General features: G+C 34.2%; 1 protein-coding gene across 1 annotated transcript; it reads right to left on the bottom strand.

Annotated features, from left to right (window-relative positions):
- Positions 1-334: 334 nt before the first annotated feature.
- On the bottom strand, positions 335-21,611 carry LOC144447262 (protein ERGIC-53-like). The gene is made up of 13 exons (XM_078137175.1): positions 21,443-21,611; positions 21,249-21,305; positions 11,931-12,028; positions 10,828-11,097; positions 9,746-9,866; positions 9,498-9,556; positions 8,490-8,584; positions 7,945-7,990; positions 7,462-7,532; positions 6,827-7,027; positions 6,317-6,482; positions 5,847-5,962; positions 335-4,323 (listed from the first exon to the last, which is right to left on the bottom strand). Exons 1-13 carry the CDS (start codon positions 21,609-21,611, stop codon positions 4,287-4,289), a joined length of 1,506 nt encoding a protein of 501 aa, XP_077993301.1. The 3' UTR covers positions 335-4,286.
- Positions 21,612-22,204: the final 593 nt, after the last annotated feature.

Genomic DNA, 22,204 nt, shown 5'->3' with positions numbered 1-22,204 from the left:
CAATTCATAGTCATCCTGACCATTGTGGGAGGTTTATTTTATCGGTAGCTCCAGATTAGGTAATACGATAACCTCAGATAATCCGATAGTCCTTTACGTCTGAGCATGCTCAGTCTGGATTACAAGTTCTCTATTGTGAGGCTTTCAGATCAGATCCTTCATATAACCACCACCATTACAAAAGAAGTTGGTTAACTTTTTGGCATACAGAATCGTTTCATCTACTGCACACATTAAAAATACACAAGTTCAACACAATAACATACGAGATTTGTGCTTTTATGTGATTCATGGCCATGGTATATTTCATTACATAGAAAAATAACAGCACTTTTTTTGGGGGATATACAGAACAAATTGACTGCAAAATGACTGAATACTGACTGAACATATACCCTAAAATGAAAAAAAAACTCTGTCTTGTTAGTATATTAGATACATCTTTGAAAACTTTTACATATTTAATGTTATATTTCTATTTATAAAATAACAGTTTTGTGATTCTGTGAGGACGCAATAATCAGAAATACACATAACAAATTCAATCAAACCAAGATAATGCAAATCGTAGGCGGGAGAAATATCTCAATGTTGCAGGAAACAAAGTCGGTTGAATATTTTGACTGGTTGAGAATGCAAAGAACTATTCTGGGAATGATTATTCTTTCAAAGGTGGTGAAAGTACTCAACTATCACTGCTTCTGAACAGCACACCCCTAGTGGCCAAATTATATAATCTTTTGTTTTTCTGATAAATGGAATATAGTGCTTTCACAACTACATTATCACACATCTAAAACAGAGACATAACAGACATGCTAAGAAGAAAGTTACTAGAGAGAAATTAAAATATGTAACTTGACATGTATAAAAGCAAGTTTACCTATTCTGGAAAGTTTATACCTTTTCTTTTTTTTCAATATATGTTGATCCATTTGTACAAAAAATTTATATCTTCAAATTATAACCTCAATGATATTCCAAATCAAAAGAGGAGTCACACAGAAAGGTGATGACCACTTTTTAATATTACATTTCAATGTATCATCTGTTTGCTGGGTTGGTGGGTGTATATGGTGGATTGCACTCAATGGTATCAACATACATGTGCCAGTAAAAATCCCTAGGTCTGAAAAAAGTTCACTATTTGAAACACCATGTCTCCTTCTTACATATAACTGTACACAGCTTGATTTATGTGACTAAACATGCAATAATTTAATGAACTTGGTACATGAAATATTGGTAATCATTTCAGACAATAAATCCGATATTCCAACCATCACATACATGGACATATTCATTATACTTAATCCATACACTTCACACTTAACAAAATGGCCGACTAGCTGAAGTGCGCCACCAATGGTATACACACATAATTCTTTTGTTACAACTCAAATACACAAGTTCGAGGTACCTCTCTTTGTATTAGGTAGTTTGGTCCTGATATGTGGTTAAGTGCAAACAAAAGGTTCAAGGCTAAGGAACAAATGAAATCTCTTTCAAGCCATCTTGATTTATCCAAGTTGGCATTCTTTACATTCTAAATGGTCAAAAAGATAATTTGTCTGTGTGCGTCTATTAGTGTCTACAATTCGATATACCTAAAATATTTCCAATTTTTCAAAACCTCCAAAACGTTTCAACATCTTTCAAAAGACAACACATAGGTAAAGATAAGTCCAGTTTTAGCGACAATGTCTATATTTTCAAATAGAATTCCTGTATATATATCTCTCTCTCTGAACTTGGAGCTGAATTTATGAATGGAATGATATAATTTACAATGTGGCAAATTAAAAAGTAATTTAAATCAAGTCTAATAACAAAGTTTGACAAAAAATAAGAGGACAATTCAACCTCAAATTTAGCACATAATTTTTGCTAAACCTAATATTTCCAGTTCATATATTTTGACATAAATAAGAGATATTGATATCACCAGAAAATACCTGTAGATCAAGATCAAGGTTGAATATTTCAACTATAAACACTCATTTTAAGACCATCATTGGATGTACAAGTACATGTAATTCTGTAATAAAATTTGTCCTTGAAAATATCAAACTCCATTTACTAAGTATAATACTTTCACTTAGGCTTATCTCATAGAAAGACAAGTTGTAATGCACAAAATCTGCCAAGATGTTCAAGTCAACGTACCTGAAATTTCTAGCTTTTTTTGGTCAATTGAAAACCCACCAACAGAATGTATTTTAATTCAAATATCTTGAAAAAGCCAACACATGGTTTGAAATTAGTTGGTGATTCAAACAGTTTTGGACTGAATAACTACTACAGTATCAAAGAACACTCTCAAGAGTTTATTTCCATGATTGTAGAATTACCACCCAGCAGTGTCCTGTACTATTGTTCCACACATGCTTTTATAGCTATGCCAGGCTGTGTATAATTTTCGAAATGCCCCATAAAGCAATTATAACAAGTTATACCATGCACGAGCCAAGTTGAACAAAAAATATGGAATATATATGCTGGTCGTTCTACATCACAGCGGCATGTATCTATGTCATGACAATGCACATCTACATCACTGGTTCTGCTGTGTTTGAAATATGAGTCAAAATGTTCAAAATTGCAATTATTTTCCCCGATTTTTCTTTGATATTACTGCGGCTGGTATAATTCTGTTATTCTCCAATATTTTTTCTTCATTCAGACAGAAAATACTTGTGACCTAAGGGGTTGTCAGATAAAGGGCCCTTAGGTCACTCATATACGAAGAAAAATACTGGGGAACAGTTTTGTTTTCATCGTGTGTTGAAATATGAGGTATGCCTATAGTTACTGCTTAACAGTTTCTAATATGAAATAATAATACAGGTAGTTTTCATCCCTAGTCTTTCTATTATAGTCTAGATGCTATCCATATGTTCTGAATCTAAAGTTCTCGCCACTCTCGTCTCGTCAAATGGATCTAATCAAGTGAAAATCTCGCTTGACCACATGCTGATAAACGTCTGAAGAGAGCATGTCAGTAGTAATCCATACATTGACGGACGCTTGTAATTGGGTAATTCATTCCCGAAAAACACAATCCTGATATGCAAATTATGTTTACATCGTAACGCCACCTTCAAGTTTGAATACAAGTCGCGTGTGGATGTGATAACACCATCGGGCTCAATTGGGTGTTACAGCTGTTAGTAATTTAAAACTTAGCAGGGAATTAATGATGTTCTACATGCATACATTTGACTAGACATAAGTGGCGAGATCCTCAGATTCAACACAAACGGATAGCATCTAGACTACTCTATTATGGAGGGACTGTTTTTACCGTAATATTACGACCTTAGACAGAATGAATATCACAAATCATACATATCTCAAACACTGTGTACCAATTACTGACAACTACTAAATTACTAGCTAATTTTTTTTAAAGATTTTTTTTCTGTCTTTAAATAGACATTAATTTTTAATACAACTATTTAATTTATGCTTAAAATAAATTACCTTTAAAGACAAAAGCTAAAAAAAAAAATTGACCCTCAAAGTCCCAATTTTAAAAGATGTACAATTTATACCCAGGCACAATACAATTAAATTAGGGGTTGTGAGGATGAATGGATGTAGTGGAAAATAATGCCAATGGCACCGAGGTACAACTGACATGTTTGTCAATTGATTAGAGTACCAGGGAAGGTTAAATTTGCATTTAAAGGGAAACTCCAGTCAGACTTATTTCTGCCTTGAGTACACTGGTATTTATTACTGCTATCAACTTACATGTGACTTTTGATGATAAAATAACTTAATCGACTTTGATAATCTGGTAATGAAGCTCTATTGCACTTGACATGTGTTCGGCCATTTTGGAATATCCTGCAAGGGTTTCTGGGAAACCTCTGGTGATGACATCACGAATACCCCAAATCTTTTTGTCATGACAACTACTGAGAAATAAGCCTGACTAGACTTTTCAAAGTGCAAGTACCAAGTTTAAGTTTGTCAACTGAAAAATGGAATCTGGAAAATCTAAATTTCAGTTATTGTTAGCAAGAGAGGACAGCAAAAAGATTTAGTAAGTTTTTGAAATTGTTATTGAAGAAAAGACAAGTATTTCAGAATGGGGAAGCGTTAGCTCTAAGCCGATTCATAAATATAAACATATCGAAATCACTGGGGCTCCTGTAGCAGCATGATGCAAAAAAAGTCACTTTTTATAAATGTATCCTTTTCTGTAACTTTAATGCTGGGGGTCAAAGGTTATGCTAGTAAGGAAATGTCTGATTTCTTATTCCTAAAAATTGATCTTCCTAGAAGAATTTCTTTGCATTTGCTTCTTGTTTATGCCTGAAACAGAAAAAAAGAAAAAAAATTAACTGTCAGAACGATAAATTGTACATATAAAGAAAACTGTCAAAGAATTTTTCGATAACATTTTTCTACAGTTCCTGTTACAGCTGGGAGTTTAACAGGGGCACAGTATGTTTTCAAACTGTTGACTGGGAAGTGTTTGAGCCAGAAGGCTGTGTACTAAATTCTTCTCACCCACAGAACATGAGGAATGCTGCAACAACTGGAGTTCAAGGTCCAGAAAGCTTGTACTACAGGTAATAAGATTTCAAGTATGACTACTTGCCCTCAAGAGTGAAGGAACACAGAGACTTTGTGTTTTCTGAGAATTAAACAATGTCATTTCTTGACACATGAAAATATTTATTTTCTTAGAAAAAATTTACACATATTAGTAAATAGAACAAGTCATTGAGAATGACATAGTCCCCGCTATAATTGGGTTTTAAGGAATTATCACTACTCTGATCACGCAACAACATTTGTGAACCTAAATCAAACAGACTTAGATATGTTGTGTGTGCTTGTTGGACATGGAATATGCCTCCAACAATAAAGGATTGGTTGGGTATGGGGGATCATATCACGATGAAAATGGAGTCTGAGTTATGGCTTTGGACATCGAAAATTCACAAACAAAATGGCTGCCAGGCAGCCATATTGGATCGTATCACAACGAAAATGGATATGCACATGTATGTCATAGAACGCTGTCCTAATACCAACTTTGAATGAGATCTGTTCAAGCATGTCTGAGTTATGGCTTTGGACATGAAAATTCGCAAACAAAATGGCTACCAGGCAGCCATATTGAATCGTATCACAATGAAAATGGATATGCACATGTATGTCATAGAACACTGTCCTAATACCAACTTTGAATGAGATCTGTTCAAGCATGTCTGAGTTATGGCTTTGGACATGAAAATTCACAAACAAAATGGCTGCTAGGCGGCCATATTGGATCGTATCATGACAACAATGAATATGCACATGTATGTCATAGAACACTGTCTTTATACCAACTTTGAATGAGATCTGTTAAAGCATGTCTGAGTTATGGCTTTAGACAGGGAAAATTCACAAACAAAATGGTTGCTAGGCAGCCATATTGGATCGTATCATAAAACAAATTGACGTGCATATGTATGCCATAGCATGTTGCCCCTGTACCAAGTTTGAAAAAAATCGGTCCACGCATCTCCAAGAAACAGCTGCGGACGGACGCACGGACGGACGCACGGACGGACGGACAGACGGAACCCAATCCATAAGTCCCCGTTCCGGACTTCGTCCGCGGGGACTAATTATATGTCCAAAAAATGTTCATCAACTTGGTAGATCAAATGATGTACACAGGTTAAAATGCACAAACAGTTTAAAAAAACTGTAAGTGTGGAGCTTTCTATATATCTTGGTCGACAATCCTCATCAGAATGACAAATTTCATAGTTACAGCTGACCACTAGGTGGCAGTATAATCAACCAATGATAAGATGTAGAAACAGAATGATACTTACTTATATGAAACGTATCCTATTACAACTACTACTTGTAATATCAATAAAACATAAAAATGTACAGGACTAACACATCCACTTTGTGCTGGTATCTCAGGACATTGTGGTGCTTGTGGCTGCAATACAAAAGGATACCATGGAATTAGCAGAGTTTTAGTACCAAGAAATTTACAAAAGAATAAATAAAATTCCAAAGTTTGTTTTGATATTCAAGTTCAAATTCACATGTGCATAAAATTAATGAGTGTCATCACACATAAAAGTGCCCTGACATAAGATATAGAACAGAAAACACTGTTTGTAAAACACCACATCCTCACTCATACACCAAAAATGTGCCCCCACTTTTGGTTCCAAATGTAGAATACCTTTGTCATATAAGAAACAGCGCCCTCACTCACTCAACACAAAAGTTTACTCACTTTTGTTTACAACTTATACCCACACACAATGTAATTTAGTGTACTTACCTCTGGCCTGCTTGAGAGATAAGAGACATCTCTCTTGACTGTTTTTAAATTATCTTGCAGCTCATGTACAATTAAATTCATATCAAGATTACCAGATTTTTGAGCAGCCTGGCCTTGATTTTGTTGAATATATGTAGCTTTTTGTTGTACATCACCAACTAAAGTTCTGGGGAGACAAGTATAAAGAAGACACATTATAACTGATACAGTTAACATTTACATACACTGACTTTCCTGATATAGTAACATTTACATATACTGAGTTTCCTCCACAAATATTTCTCAAATAATCCGATTTTAACATACTTATATTCAAGAATTCCTCAACAAATATGAGCAATGTTTAAGTAATACATGATCTAGTCCAGTTGCTAAATATTGGGTTCGATTTTCTACGATCTCTCTCTCTCTACGTATAGTCAAATGAACATAATCTGATCGAAAAAAAATACTCTAGGTAGAGCAGCTTTAAGATGCAAATACAAGTTATATGTAAAGGGGGTGACCTACCTAATTTCTCTAACACTATTTGAAATTTCTCTTTGTGTGTTAAGCACATTATCTACTTCATGACGTTTGATGGTATCTACAGGGGTGCCACCCCCTGCTTGAGGTGTTCCTCCACCCCCTCCGCCAGCCTGCAAGACTGACATTTGCGACAGCGTACGTTCTTGTCGTCCTACGATTTCATCTAATTTACGATGCAAATCTCTGCAAAAGAAAAGTAGAGAAATTGGTCAGGAATATTTCTGTATAGATGTTATTATTTGAGATATAGTCTTTGATTCAAGTGAGTAATACAGCATGGTTTCTGAATATTCTTCAAGCAAGATATCTAAGGTTGAAAAAGAATGAAACACTCACATTGAAAATTTCGGGTATTAACCCTGGTGTGTTTTATAGAACAAAAGTTGACATTTATACAATGCTTCACCAACACATTCATTTTGAATCCAACGTTACATCCAATATGAAAAAGGGGGTTAATCCTGGCTACAACTTAAAAGGGAGAAGATTCAATGCCACTTTTAATAATTCACAACTGATACAATATATATTCTGATCACACTTATATCTATCCAACAGTGATAATGGTTCTATTACACATAATTTTGTTTATGATATTATTATAACCAACTACTTACTTAATAGTTTTGTGGATGCCATGTTGACCTTCATAGATTAAACGAAGGTCACGTGTTCCAACATCTTCAAACTGTCACAAAAAAAAGGAAAAAAGTCACGTTTTCAAAGACGTCAAAATGGCAACATTGATCACTCAAACATCATAAGGAATTCTGAACCATACTGTTGCTAATTTGAATTGTCTTATTTGCATATATAAATGTATAACTAATTGCATATCTATTATTTTGAAACGTTTGATTAAATGTAGGAACTCAAATGTCAATCGCATACCAAATGTCTAGTGAACAGCGCCCTCTAGAGTCTCATTACATTGCAGTTGAAATAATGATGTGAAAATAAAACAGATGATGATTATGCTAGATTTTTTTCCTTTATAGTATAAGAGGTGTGATAAACCAGGACTATGAGTGGATTCAGAGAAGGGATTATAAAATTGACTTTTACACACATAATAAGTGTAATATATAAAAACAACTTACCTCGTCTAAATCTTTTCTGACTTTGTCGGGATGTTGTTTACGAAATCTGTTGAAAGCAAAATAAGAAATACATTGATAACGTTAACAGGCAAAATCAAAGACATCAGGAACTCAATAGAGTGCTTGTTACAATGGAAAGTAATCACTGAAGTAAATGCAGTCCCTCTGTTTATGAAGTCATAAAAATCTGTTTGTGTCGACAGAGCAAATGCCAAGCTCAGCATGCCAGCGCTGGCTGTACTTTCTTGTGAGTGAACAAAGGAACTACTACGGAATACTATCATGACTATGTTTCTAAATATCAATCTCTGTGTCACAGTCAACACAAAGTACTACAACCCTTGAAAGACATCGGCTAAAATTTTGGATATGCTTCCAAAAAAAAAAGTTTTAACTTTGAGTCAAAATTTTTTCACTTGTAACTATGAACCTGGCGTCCAGAAACATTCATTCTGACAAACATGTAGAAAACACGGATTTCTGTCTTTCTAAACATTAATCTCTGTATCAAAGTAAAGATATAGTTTTCATATTTTATGACTTACTCTTCTTTCTGTTTTTCTAATTTTTCATAATATTGGTCATATTCATCTGTGAATTTTTTTCTCTCTGCCTCTGAAATGTGACCATCCGGTTTGGGCTGTCAACGAAACAAAGACATGAAACACGAGTCACTTGGATGTTGTATGCACATTGCACATCAAAAGGTTCTCAATAGTTTTGAATGAAACATTTTTCATAATCGAACAAAAGTATACAAATAACCAATAAATACAATTAAAATCACAAAACCTGGAACAAAAGTTTGTTGTTGTTGTTGTTGTTGTTGTTGTAAATCCTATTTATTCGTTCATGCAAAGCATTATTTTGATAATTATTCTTATCACATTTTGTTTATTTTTCCGCTACCCGAGTTTTACCCAGTATTTTCGACTTAACTCATTCTGTAAGGGTTGTGGGCTTGACTAGTTCTGTAGAACTATTCCTACAACCCCCACCAGGTCCATGTAATTACTGATGTACATGTATTTGATTGAATATTCTTTGACTTAATTTAATTTATATATTTTGTTAAGTTATTTGTTATGTATGTTTTTTTCCTGGTGAAATCAATAAACCAAACCAAAACCAAACCAACCAAAGTAAAATGTAAGTGATAGTAAGATTTTTGTAGAGCGAGAGGGTGTTTGTTTCAGGTTTAGAGATATTCATTGTATTTGAAACACAGAAATAAGATAAAAGATTTTGACATCCACTTTCACGTGACTAAAGTCAAAACATTTTCTTTGAGACATGATAAATCACATTCAAGTTCATTTACACTTTGCATACGACTTGGTACATGCTTTCTTTTGACAAAAGTTTTGGAAAAAAAATTATTTTTTGAGAGTCATTTATTGACATTTTTTTTTTATGAAGTGTCTAAACTTTACTTTGGAAACTAGTGTTAGTACAATCAAAATCATTTGTCATTCATAAACTTGAGCAAAATTTATGATTTATTTAAAAATAAAATTGAAAATATTTTATAATAGGGAGAGTTTATGACTTACTAGTTCACTAGCTGGAGGGGTTAAACTGTGTGTCAAGAGCTTCAAAACATCATGATCATCTGAAAAAAGGATATGCAACACATTTTAGTACATGTATGGCCCAAAGCTAGTCTGTACGGTATGCCATGATGCCCACCTATGGAACTACACTGGTTGAAATGAAGAACTTCATCACAAGTTCCTGAAAAACACAGACGAAGTTCCTGAAAAACACAAGTTCCTGCAGACTGTACAAGAAAGATGATTACCTGCTAGACCTCCTGTAGCAGCTGAAATACCTAAATAACCATTCTTTGGCAGCATAACATTGTCAGCCCTCATACACATCTCATAGGCAGCGCCCTCTGTCATGCCACTATGGAACCATAGCTGAAACATAGCAAATTAATGTACAGTCAATTTTCCTGTTCCAAGATGTATTGCGCGAGAGGACATCGTTTATGTTGTGACGTTTAGTCTTGTTTTGTCTTTATTACATTTGAAATAACAGTTTGGTCAGGAAATGATGGAAATACATTTTGATGTCTTTGATTATGAGTGATTATATAGAGCAAGGGTGAAAGGCCATCAACGACAGACAGTGATTTTACAGGTGAACCTTGGGTACAGTCAAGTGACAACCAATGAACCATCCCTCTGAGTAGCGGGTGCAAACCCCTCAGCGCGTACATAATACATGGCATTGTATAGAGAGACGCACATTAGATCTTGGAACGGGCAACAGGTCTATTATCAATTCTGTCATGCCACTATGGAACCATAGCTGAAACACAGCAAATCAATGTATTATCAATTCTGTCATTTTTAAGTAGAAAACATCAATCAATCATCTGAACAAATGATGTGCTTTATAAAGATGCTACAGAACATAATTCAGGATAACACCATTTCAGAAAAAAGTGATACTTCGTTATTACCGGCACACTATTAAATCACTTGCTCATCCCAAATGATTACAGGAAAAGGTATTTTCATAAACTTTGGGTCCTGGAGAGTTGTGTTATTGTTTTACAACACCTACATTACATGCAATTTCTGAGAAACATCAAGTCGAAGTTGTCCCCTATTTGCAGAAATTTGCTGTGGGCAACATTGCATCATGGGAGTCAGCAGAAATGTTTATGCAGTGGTTGAACAATGAATATTCATGATTTCTGAGTGTTTATACCTTCAGTGCAAAGGTCTCTGAAATATGCATAATGAAGGTGACGTAAAAACTATGAAGTGACTCTCCAGAACTTAAAAGTTTATGAAAATGCCAGGATTTCCAGGAGTGACATGAACGCCAACAGCAAAAAATCATGAATAGAGAGATAATGAGTTTACTTACTGTAAGAGTGTTTTTATAATATTCAATCTTGGCGCGTACAGGATAAGGCTTGTTTCTGAAATCCCGAAGACAACCTCCTAATTGCTGTGACAGTCCATCACTGTTATGGTCATAGGATTTCATACCATCATTGACCATAGATAGAATATACGGGTTATTTCTTTGATTATCGTTATCAAATGAATCAAAGAATACACCGAGACCATTCCATCTATCTGTGCTACCATAAACTGGACCGGATTGACCTTTATCTACCCTGTACCAGAACGCCTGTATAGAGAGAAAAACATATATTTCAGTCAATGTATTTCACCAGTACTGATCAGCTACATTTTCTAGATTTCAATGTTATGTAGACATTTTAACTTTTGAGACACTATATACAATTGCTATTTTAATAGTGAAGGCAAACTGACGCTTTCATCCACACCTGTGGATTTGTCCACTAGTCTAATGTTCTGGGTTGGTCACATGACTCACCATTGGAATCATGTGACAAAAGAATAGAATCTCAGATGTGTGAGAGTTGATTTAAATATCGAAATTAATGGTAAATTTTTTACCATAAACCACGCACTGTATCTCACATTAAAAGTAAATTTTAATCAACATCTCAGTAGTAAATTCAGAACTTGTTGTCATTGAAGGCGTGAAAGTGTTTCGAAATTTGGTTAGAAGTGCAAAAATGAAGTTCAGCAATTGCATTGACACCAGACCATCCCCCCCCCCCCCCTTAAAGGAACAAAGTTCGCTTATTGAGCTTGTGTGACATTGTGTGATCGGCGCTAAGGATTTCTTTGTGTCACTATCTCACAGTTCAAGTGTAATGTTCTATGTGTGAGTAGATAGGGTCAATGATGGTTTGTTAGCCAGGAAAGTAAATGATAGCAGTATTTTAGTGTGTTTACCCCATCCTGTTTTCACATTCTATCGATAGTAGTGGTGGTGTGACCACTACAATTTTCATCATGGTTGACATCATATATAAATGTGTCAATGTCGCACTTGTACATGTTTGTTTTGGGGAGTGGGAGGGGGGTTTTGTCCTAAATTAACGAAGTACGGTTATTGAGCTTGTGCGACATTGTGCGATCATCCCTTACCAAGCCATCAGCTCCAACTCTACCCCTACCAGACACTCTGAAAACAATCTCAACTTCCCAGTTGTCAAAAGGAACTGTATTTTTAGTCCAAACATATCCTGAAAAATGAAACAAAGAGAAACAAAATTACTCTGACAGAAAATGATTTACACAAAATGATTTTTTTTTCTCGTTGTATAGTTAAAACTAAAATACAAGTAAACAACAAAACTGAATGTAGCAGTAGTGTGTAATAAATTTACCACAATATTCAGGGGTAGGTAACAAATATTAGTCTAGAGCACGATCGATTTAGTAACAAGTACAAAAATACAAGTTGCGGGAAAATTCTAGATAGTACCTGGTACAAGTCTAGTTACAAGCAAAGTCTATATTGCGACGAACACAAAGTCCTGATTTTCCCAGCGTCCAGTGCGTATTCAACATGGCGGTAAGTAACATTGACAATCCTGATGGTAAGAATCAGTCGATTTCTACTACTAAAAATCGAAAATACATATTCCTATAGCGTGCGTTCTGGGAAGAATTGGTTGGAGGAACAACAGGGAAAATTTCATTGATCGATTCCACCGCGTTTGTGGGAGGAGTTAGCGAAAAACTTTTTCTACCGACGGATGTCCTATTCTAAAACACACGTCGAATGCATGATATTCGTACCATAAAATATGTTTACACACAGATGATTCAACACTGTGCAACAGGGTGTACGTTAATATAATTAAGCTAATTATGTCTATTATTCAAAAGTTCCAAAAAATGTACATCTTGTGCAGCTTTAATGTACAAACTGTAAGATACAATGTATACAGCCAATAAAATTTGTAATTGCTGTGAAATCCAGTTACAAGAATATAACTGCTATATTTTCTTAATGTATTTTTCATTCAGCAGGAAAACACTCGTGATATAAGGATTGATGTCATAACTGGCTTGGAATAACAAGGCTCCCTAAGTCTTTCCTAATTCTTCGGCTGAATGATGACAATTATTATGGAACGGTACATATAAATCTGAGATTCAAATGTCTTAAAATCTAATCAACAAGTTATATGATACAGTTATACACAACAGATATATGCTAACGAATTCAAACTATAAATATACATAAGAAATAACAACAAATATGTGAATAAAGAGCAAACTAAGGGGTTCACTTAATGTCGTCTGCTAAAAGAGACAAATTAAATTCTCTTCTTTTTTTTCAAAAAAAAGGTCACACCACTCAAATACAAAAAATATTTTCCTAGATTTGATCTCTGTATTTATGACAGAAACAGCTATACTTTTATTCCTTTATAAACATAGATAGCATGTCTAGGATAGCTATGTTAAACAGGCATTCTACTTGTTACATTTTTCACGATATGCACAATTTAAATTCAGGGGAAGAACATAATACAACAGGAAACCTGAATTCATGCCAGAATAACAAACAGATGTGATCAGGTCATATGTCTACAGGCAAATAGCCATATATGTACATGTATTAGCCTATATACTAGTACCTATGCCCGATTACTAACTCATTTAGATTTTAGTAGCTTACCAAGTGATATACACCATATTCAGGGACGATAATATTTCATCTATTTTCGTATAAACTTTTGCATAATCAAATACATGAACAACTATACATGCACTGATTAATGTAAAAGCAAAATATCGGTTACACAGTGTTTCCGTTGATCAAATGTCACAGACAATTTATATTCAACACATAAAAAAATGGTTAGTGGCTAAAAACTAGAACAACCTTTACATCTCAAGTGGTAAGCCAAACTACATTCATAACTCCTCGTGCCCACACACAGGAAGTGAAAATGAAGTGAAAATGTACAAATTGAAAACAACGACACTCTGGTAAAAGGTGACGTAGATTACAGTCTTGTGGCATGTCATGCAATATACAGACTTTCAATCCGTCATGTTCTGAAGGAATATTTTCAGGTTTACCAGATTCATATCAATTTGACCTTCCTCAATAAGTAATTATAGATGAACTACTAGTAAATGTCAAGAAAATATCTTAAATATATTCGATTCTATCTCCATTTAAGAAAGCCTGTTCAGGTATAAAACTAGTCTGAAGTTCAACCCATCGTTTGTATTCAATACTGCAGACAAATGTACGAGTACAGACATCACTTCACAAAAAATTATCCATGCGAAAATCTTACGAATGAAAATTAAGCGAATTTTTTTAGAGAGAATTCATTTTATTTTCAATCACGATTAAAGATATTATACTTTCCCTTTTCAATAATTTAATCACTACTTTAAAATAAGACTTTTGTGAATATTTCTGGAAAAGCCATTTCATTTTTGTAACAATTTTCTCTGATAACTATCAGACAGAATACACTTCACCATTTTGTTAGGAATACAGGTCATTACTAGTTTTATGATCAACAGATAATGCTTCCATCTCAGTGAAAATCATTCCATCTAACGGTAATAATGTTGTATTCCCTCTGGCTTCCTGATACGTGTATAACTGATTTCTATTCAGTCCCTACGGATAATTGTACACAGTCATTGTAAGTAACCCATCAGACTAGTCTCGTTCTTACAATCTCACGATCTCCCCAGATATCACAGTATTGTACCTGGAAATTTTCGCTACAGACCTATTTTCGCTTATTTCACAGGAACGCAAAAATAAGAAGTGACTAAAATATCTTCTTGTACATGAAAACATGGACCAGTCTGGAAATTACTGGTAAAAATTAGTCTTTGAGAACTAGTTGAAGACTGCACAATTACAAAATTTTCTGGTGAAAAAATCTTGTTTTCCAGAATATCATCACTACAGCATTATATACAGTGAACGTGACAGGAAAGAGACAGCTCTGAATTTTCTCAGATATTGTGTCACTGAAAAAAAAATATGTTAAATTCATATCTGCTATAATTAAGCAAACAAATCTAATTCAACTGATATACGTTTCAGAATTAAAATTAATTTATTAACTGCATTTGTAATATCTTTTAGTAATTATTTCTATGAAAACAGATATTATGGACTACATGTAATTAAAGTCTATACAAAACAAATTAATCAATGCATTTTACATTTTGTGGAAATTACTGTGTCACTAAAAAATGGAATGCAGGTTTTTAATTACACTCAAGTTTAGCTTAATATACATATACTATTATTGGTAACATATTTTTATCTTATTTATTCAGCGTGAGCATTTTGTTCTGTAAATACTGCCCATTTCATGTTAGTGTTCACTGGCTCTGTTTGTTACAAGTACACACAAACCAATAAGAAACAACACATTCTACACTAAGATAACAAGATCTCTTGCTACATTTTCTCTACATAAAATAAACTATTTAAACATACTATAACTAGACACAGACAAGTGGGCACCAATGTTTTCATGTCCATGTTTCATTTTGACAAAATGTTGCAAAAAAAAACTGTATTCATTTAGTATTGCTATCTTAATCCTGTTTTTTAAAACTTGTACTTTTTTTAGATTGCAAACAAATACCCCCCACCCCCACCCGTACAAAGAGGATTAATTTGATTGGAGTGTAGCATACATGTATACAGTTTCTCATTGGTTTCCATATGTTTATATCGAACAAAGCCAGTGAACACTAACGTGAACGGAGTAGTATGTGTACGGTAAACAATATGAATGACACTGAAAATCACATACAAACTTTTCTATTCCCTTAAATGCTGTCCATGTTTCCCATATTTTCCAACACATATTAGTAAAATGAAGAAATCTCATTGTAACTGGGTGGTTTTGTTTCAGAAAAGCCGTGTAGGTTTCTGAACGTCATCATCCAGCCATTGCTGTTTTTCACAAAGAATCAACAAGTCACTAAGTTTTCTCTGTAGCCGTCTTGCAAATATCACATAAGCTATATAATTTATACTTTAAAAGTATTGCCAATCAATTTTTGATCAAGTAAAAATCGGTAGGTAGTTTAGCTGATTCAGTTGGTATAGTGGGACACTGCTTGAATTTCTTGGGTTTTCATTTCATAAATTTGTTGAAACTTGGAACACAACCTGTGTTATTACAATATCTAGGATGTGGTTAAAGTTGAAAATAATTTGATTGGACCATATCTTTTCAGAAAAATTTCAAAAGAAACTGAATATGAATTCATCTTGAAAACTTTCGTAAAGTAGTGTGAAACTAAAATATTGAGATTCAACAAAGAGAACTATGTTTTACAAGAAATCTTTTCAATATAAAACATCCTAACATCCTAGTATTATTAATTAGTTTTTTATTCAATTTCCTTTTGTACACGTTTTGTTGGAAACATGCATGCAAACTCATAATGATCTGAATTATCAATGATGAGACTTGGTTTCCTAGCAACCAACACATGTAGCTCTCATCAGTAGGATGTTTCATATCCTATCCTTGTTAATTGTTTGTCATTTTAAGACTGCAAGGATAACAGTTACGAATCAATCAATTTTCTGAATTCACTCAGCTGGCACCAATGGTGACAACAACCTCATTTGTGTACCTAGCTAGTATCTCGGTGTTCATGACTATCTACACAGTACATTGGAATATCTGAAATGCTAATGACCCGTTCTAGCAGTGAATTTTAACAAGCCATAGCAATTTCTTATGGAACTAAAATTTTACGGTTCCCTTATCTCTCAATGTATGGTGACTAAAAAGTGTATTTGACATATCCTAAATTGCTAGTCCGCCAAATTTTTACATCTGCCAAAATAAACACAACTACAGTATAACAGTAAGGCCTAGTAAAAAAAAAATTGTTTGGTTCCGGTTATCTGATCCCACCTAATGTTTCACTGCCAACCCTGAACATTTTTTATGTATTCAAGAAAATAGTAATAGAATCGCGAAAATTAGGAAGTCTTGCTAGAAATAGTGGATGCAGAAACTGACATCAAATTAAAAAGACAATATAAAACTGTTCTTCCAATCTGTAATGGCTGTACATCTGATGAGAAGAAACCAATAACGTAGAAACCATATGGAAAATAATGGAAAACGTAACTACCTGAACTAGGCACTCACATATGAAACCAGATGTAAACTGAATGTCTTCCGTAAGGGCTAAGTTTTGAGATTGTCATTCCTAAAAGCACACAGACAGACAGACAGACAGACACACAGCCTTCCACCCATAAACATATCTCTTCCTTACGGAAGAAAAAAATATATGTAAAAACAATAAAATAAAAAAATCTACCTACCCCATTTATTCTAAAATTGAGCGTAATCCAAAACATACAATTTTTTATATTAGGCCTAAATATATTCCTATCTGTAGCTCAAATGAACAGAACCATTCTTATAAAGGAGATAGGAAATATCTAATCTGTCTATCTACAGTATGCATGAAACAGTAAATGTCAACATAATCCCAGCCAAGTCACATGGGATTAGTGTGATCTATCATTTAAATAACAAAAGTGAATTTTAAATAACAAAAGGGATATAATTTGCATATATTTACATAATAAAAGAATACAGCTCTTAAGTTTTCTAAAAACCAGGGTTTTTTCTTTTCTAACACCAGGATCCCACTACAATGAATAAGCCAGGCTAGTATGCCATCTTATGAGGGGTGAACACCTTACATTTACCTTGTATATAAGCTGGTTTTTTTTTTGTCACATGACAGTGTTAGTACAGCTTATATGTAGTTATATACATTACTGCCCCAATATGGGTGTTTGCACTTGAGGGGCGGCATGTTAATCCACTAAAAAGTGAGGAGGGTAGATCAACTCCCGGCACAAACCTGTACTGACATATGTTATTTGTAAAACAAATTTTGCGAAAAAAGCTATTTCAAACAAAAATGAATAATCCCAGGTTACTGAAGATGTAAACTAATATCTGTAAAGATAAATCAAACTAATATTTTAGCCAAGCTATTAAATTTCATTCTTTTGTTGTTGGAAACAATTTATTTAATGAAATCTGATTACAGCCTAGTAGGATAGAAATTCAAAAAAATCTTTTATTTCACAAATGAGTTGAAAATGTAGGTATTCTTTGGAATTCACTTTTGACATTTCCAATTCCCTATCTAGTCTATAAGATGTGCAATGCCAATCTCAGTTCTGGCATTTTCAATTTCTTGTCCAATCTGTAAGATACAACATATAGTGCTGCCCTAATCTGCCAATACCCACAGCCTAACAAGGTTGGAATGATATGATGTATCTAGATTACAAATTTACTGTATATCCATGTCATAACCACATTTCAAATTGAATCGACAAAAACTACCTATGAATGACAATAATCCATGACAATAATCCCCATACATTTCCCTTCATGTAAATGTCAAATGTCACTGCGACAGACTTGCAAGACAGTCTGTACGAGTCCAGGATGAGATTTTCAAACATATACCTCCCTTTTGGACCAGTCACTGCCCTAGGGGGTCTTTACCAGAGTAGTGACCACTCCTAGCATATTCACAGATAGGGAGTACTGATTCATTACATTCATATTCTATTGATTGTGTTTAGAAAATCATAAAACATTGGATTGGCCCATCTGCAACTTCCCGTTTAACCGACAATCTTGACTTGATTCAAACTTCCTGTTGCCTTTAATATAAGTGTATTTCCATTATCAATGTACTGTGGGAATTAGATCAGCTGTCTGAATAGTGATAACATCTCCATCCACAGATAGCCATTCTAAATACTATCATGATATGCACAGTTAGTCTTAATCTACCATCGGGTGATGAAATGACATTGACAACATGAATTACTAATACTATAATTTATAATTGCAACATACATGTATTGGGAGCTGAGCATCATTGTTGGGGGCATACTGGAAATTCTACCTTCATTAATTATGATCAGCAAATGATCAATCTATCCCCATACTGTGGAAGACATTCTAATCATGTATCTTAAAACTATTATCACCTCCTAATAATTTCATATTTGTAATTCCTCAAGATTGTTTTCCATCCCATTAATAAAGATTCCACGATTATATCATTGCAGCGCTCTACGGAAATAAAGATACCACGATTATATCATTGCAGCGCTCTACGTAAAAGGACCCATATGTTGCGTGTTTTTTGCAAAATTGTTTGAATAAAAATTTCAATGCAAATATTATCACTGTATCTGTTCTCATGTTATATTCATATGACATTATAAAATGTACTATTTTCACATAAGGGTAATTATCAGAAACAAATAATCAGTCTGTTAGACAGATATTAAAATGGATCATTTTTCATTCCTTCATACAGTCAACTTCATTTAATTTTGGAGGCAACCAAGAGGTACTAAGGGGTCATGCAAAAAGGGGAATATGGTAAAAGGTGTGTGGAATATGGTAAAACTGGCATAGATTTCCATACATTGTCCCATAATTTTGATGGGGAACCCTGGTAAAATGAAATGGAAACTCAGTTTTGGAAAGCAACTATGACGACAATAAAGACGATTTTTCAAACTGTTTACTCATTTGCCCCCCCCCCCCCCCACCCACCCCAAATTTCCTAGCCCAATCTAGTCTCTTTAGATCATAACCTTTGACCTCATTTGCATATTAATGACTACAATTTCTTTGATGTCATCAGTTTGTAGGATGAAGGAAACTTCAGCTTTCCTCATGATATTAGTTATTAAGTTTCATTAGGAGAATACTATAGGTACTTCCTTATATGCAGCAAAGACCACTTCCAAAAAATATATCAACATGGCTTAAAGTTCCTTTAACATTCAAATGCAAATTACGCTATAAGCAAAAGTAAAATCAGTGTTTTTGCTAAGGTTGGCAAACCCCGGTAACAGAAAGAGGAGGAATGTGGTAAAACTGGTATTGATTCCCATACATTGTACTATACTTTTGATTGGGAACCATGGTAAAATGACGGGGCAACTCATGTAGATTTTACCTGCTTAAAAACACTGAAAATGTTGTGAGGCATAATACATTAGTTAGACAATCACAGTCAGTACTATATAACATAACATACGGAATATTCAATTAATCAGCTGAAAAAGGATCTCTATTGCTTTTTTTTAATCTTAATTTTTTTGGGTGAAATTATTTCAGGAAATTGAAATACAATAAACTGCCCCTACATAGAGTAGGCTCCATCTGCTGGTTTTACATCAACTCATACACACTCTACTACTGTGTATATCTACATACAACACTAATAGAAGCTAATGTTGACAAAAGCAACCATTCCCATGACCAGCTGGTATGAAGGTAATAACACTATCTCTGATTACTTCAGCAAATTCAAAAATAAATCTCACGAAAATAAAAAATGTCATCTTTTACAGTGATTGCAACTGCTGCTACATATTTTTTTTATGCCTGACAAGTGAGCAGTAGATATATTTTCTCATTATTAACATCCTGCTGTACTGTGGACTGTGTGCTATTGGATATAATATATTCATAACTGGGCTTGTGTCTATTATGAGAACATACAAATGTATTCATTACATACATGTATGTGTAAATGGCTCATTCAATACTCTCAATGGCGATGCCTCTTTTTTATTAAATAGGTAGTTATGAAATCAAATTCGTGAATATGCTGCATGTTTGAAAGACAATACCCAAGAGTTCTACTTTGCATTTGAGGATGGGCTGAAGTACTGTAAGCTGATAGTATACTTTGCCAGAGTGACTGACAGTTCTCAAAATGTTGTTTAAGAACAACATACTGGGTAATCATATACCAAATTGTTTTGCCAAATTCTAGTCTCTTGGCATATATTTTTTTTCTTTCAGAAATTATTTTCTCACAGATGAAAAGTAATATTTTCATTTAATATTTACTGTACACGGGCAGGGCTGAGAAAGACTGTCATCTACTAGTATTTAGTCAAACTTCGATTTAATTATTATGCAATTACTTTTAAGTTTCATCCCTGGCGACAGTTCTGTAATTTTAATGATATTTTTGTTACAGTACGTGAATAAAAGATATGAACTTATAACCGCCTGTCTATTCAGCGCGGTTCAAGGGTTACCACAGCTGCGAGAGCCAACTGTGCAGTGTTGTTGGTACACGTGTACTCTTTGGTTGAATTCTGATGCTGAGCCAACATACGTTTCCGCTCAAGTCTGAATGGCGATGCAAAATTAAAACCCAAACAGCAATAACTGTATATTTTTCTTCAAGCGCTGCTAACTTAGCTAAAGAAACACAAACTTTTTAAAAGACTGACATATGTAGTAAAACAGCGATAATTAGCCGTGGGCCTAACAGTAACACTTTAAAAGGCATGTTCCGGAAGCATATGGTACAAAAACACAGCCATTTTCTCGGACTTGCAGTGATACTCACCCCTTTTACTTCTTAGAGAAGGTGTAACTCGAACTTGTTCATCACTAGCAAGAGCACCTGGGAATGGCAAAGAAAGTAATATCAAAATGATGGCATAGTATATCCGTTCATTCATAGACATCGATCGATGTAATCCATATTCGTATGACAATAGGTACGTGATTTCAGATGGAGCAGAGGCGAACGATACTCACTTCCACCGTATTCCCAAAATGGAACACTATTATCTTTTTGCACCATATGAGGCCCCTTGAAACTGTACTTGTACTCAAATCGTCTAGTCGGTACGTCAGCTGTGGTATCGAAAATAAGAAGCGAAAGGATCACGAAGGAGGCCACACTCTTCATCGCCGGGGACGCCATGTTGGATTCTCTCTCTGCTACAGTTACCTCGTTCAGTGCTGGTTCTGTTACAGGCTCACCGTTTTTAAACTCGAAAAAAATATGATTTCACCCCAAAAGTAAATAGAATATGTCAAATTATTTTCTTTTAGATAATTTGGACAATTTTTACCCAGTCGATTCTCAGTCCAAGGGACAAAAGTCTTAAAAGAAGTGGATGTTTTTGATATTGAAGGGTACGTGGTAAACCGTTCATTGGAGAAGCGAATTTCCGAACTATAAGGAAGACGAAGATGCCAACTTGGCGATTTGTGATTGGTCAATGCTGTTTGTTATTTATGTATTACTTGTTGACATGACCTTTGAAGAGATACAACACCTTGATGAGGTCAAAGTTTGAACAAAAACAATAGACCAATCGAATCGGATCTTGACAGTGAAATACATGATGAAATCTGTATATGCATTTGTATATACTGTTTTGGAACATACCTGTCGAATCAAAGAATACGTCAAGGCAGAATTTCTTTATAAGATAAATATACAACATATATAAGTTCAAGGCCGTGTAAATTATTGTGTCTATGAAAGATGTCATTTGTTCTAATTTAATT

The sequence above is a fragment of the Glandiceps talaboti genome, chromosome 16 (genome assembly GCF_964340395.1).
Source record: "Glandiceps talaboti chromosome 16, keGlaTala1.1, whole genome shotgun sequence".
In the NCBI taxonomy this organism is placed as follows: domain Eukaryota; kingdom Metazoa; phylum Hemichordata; class Enteropneusta; family Spengelidae; genus Glandiceps; species Glandiceps talaboti.
Note: the sequence above shows the minus strand (reverse complement) of the source record. Positions and strands in the feature narration are given on the sequence as shown.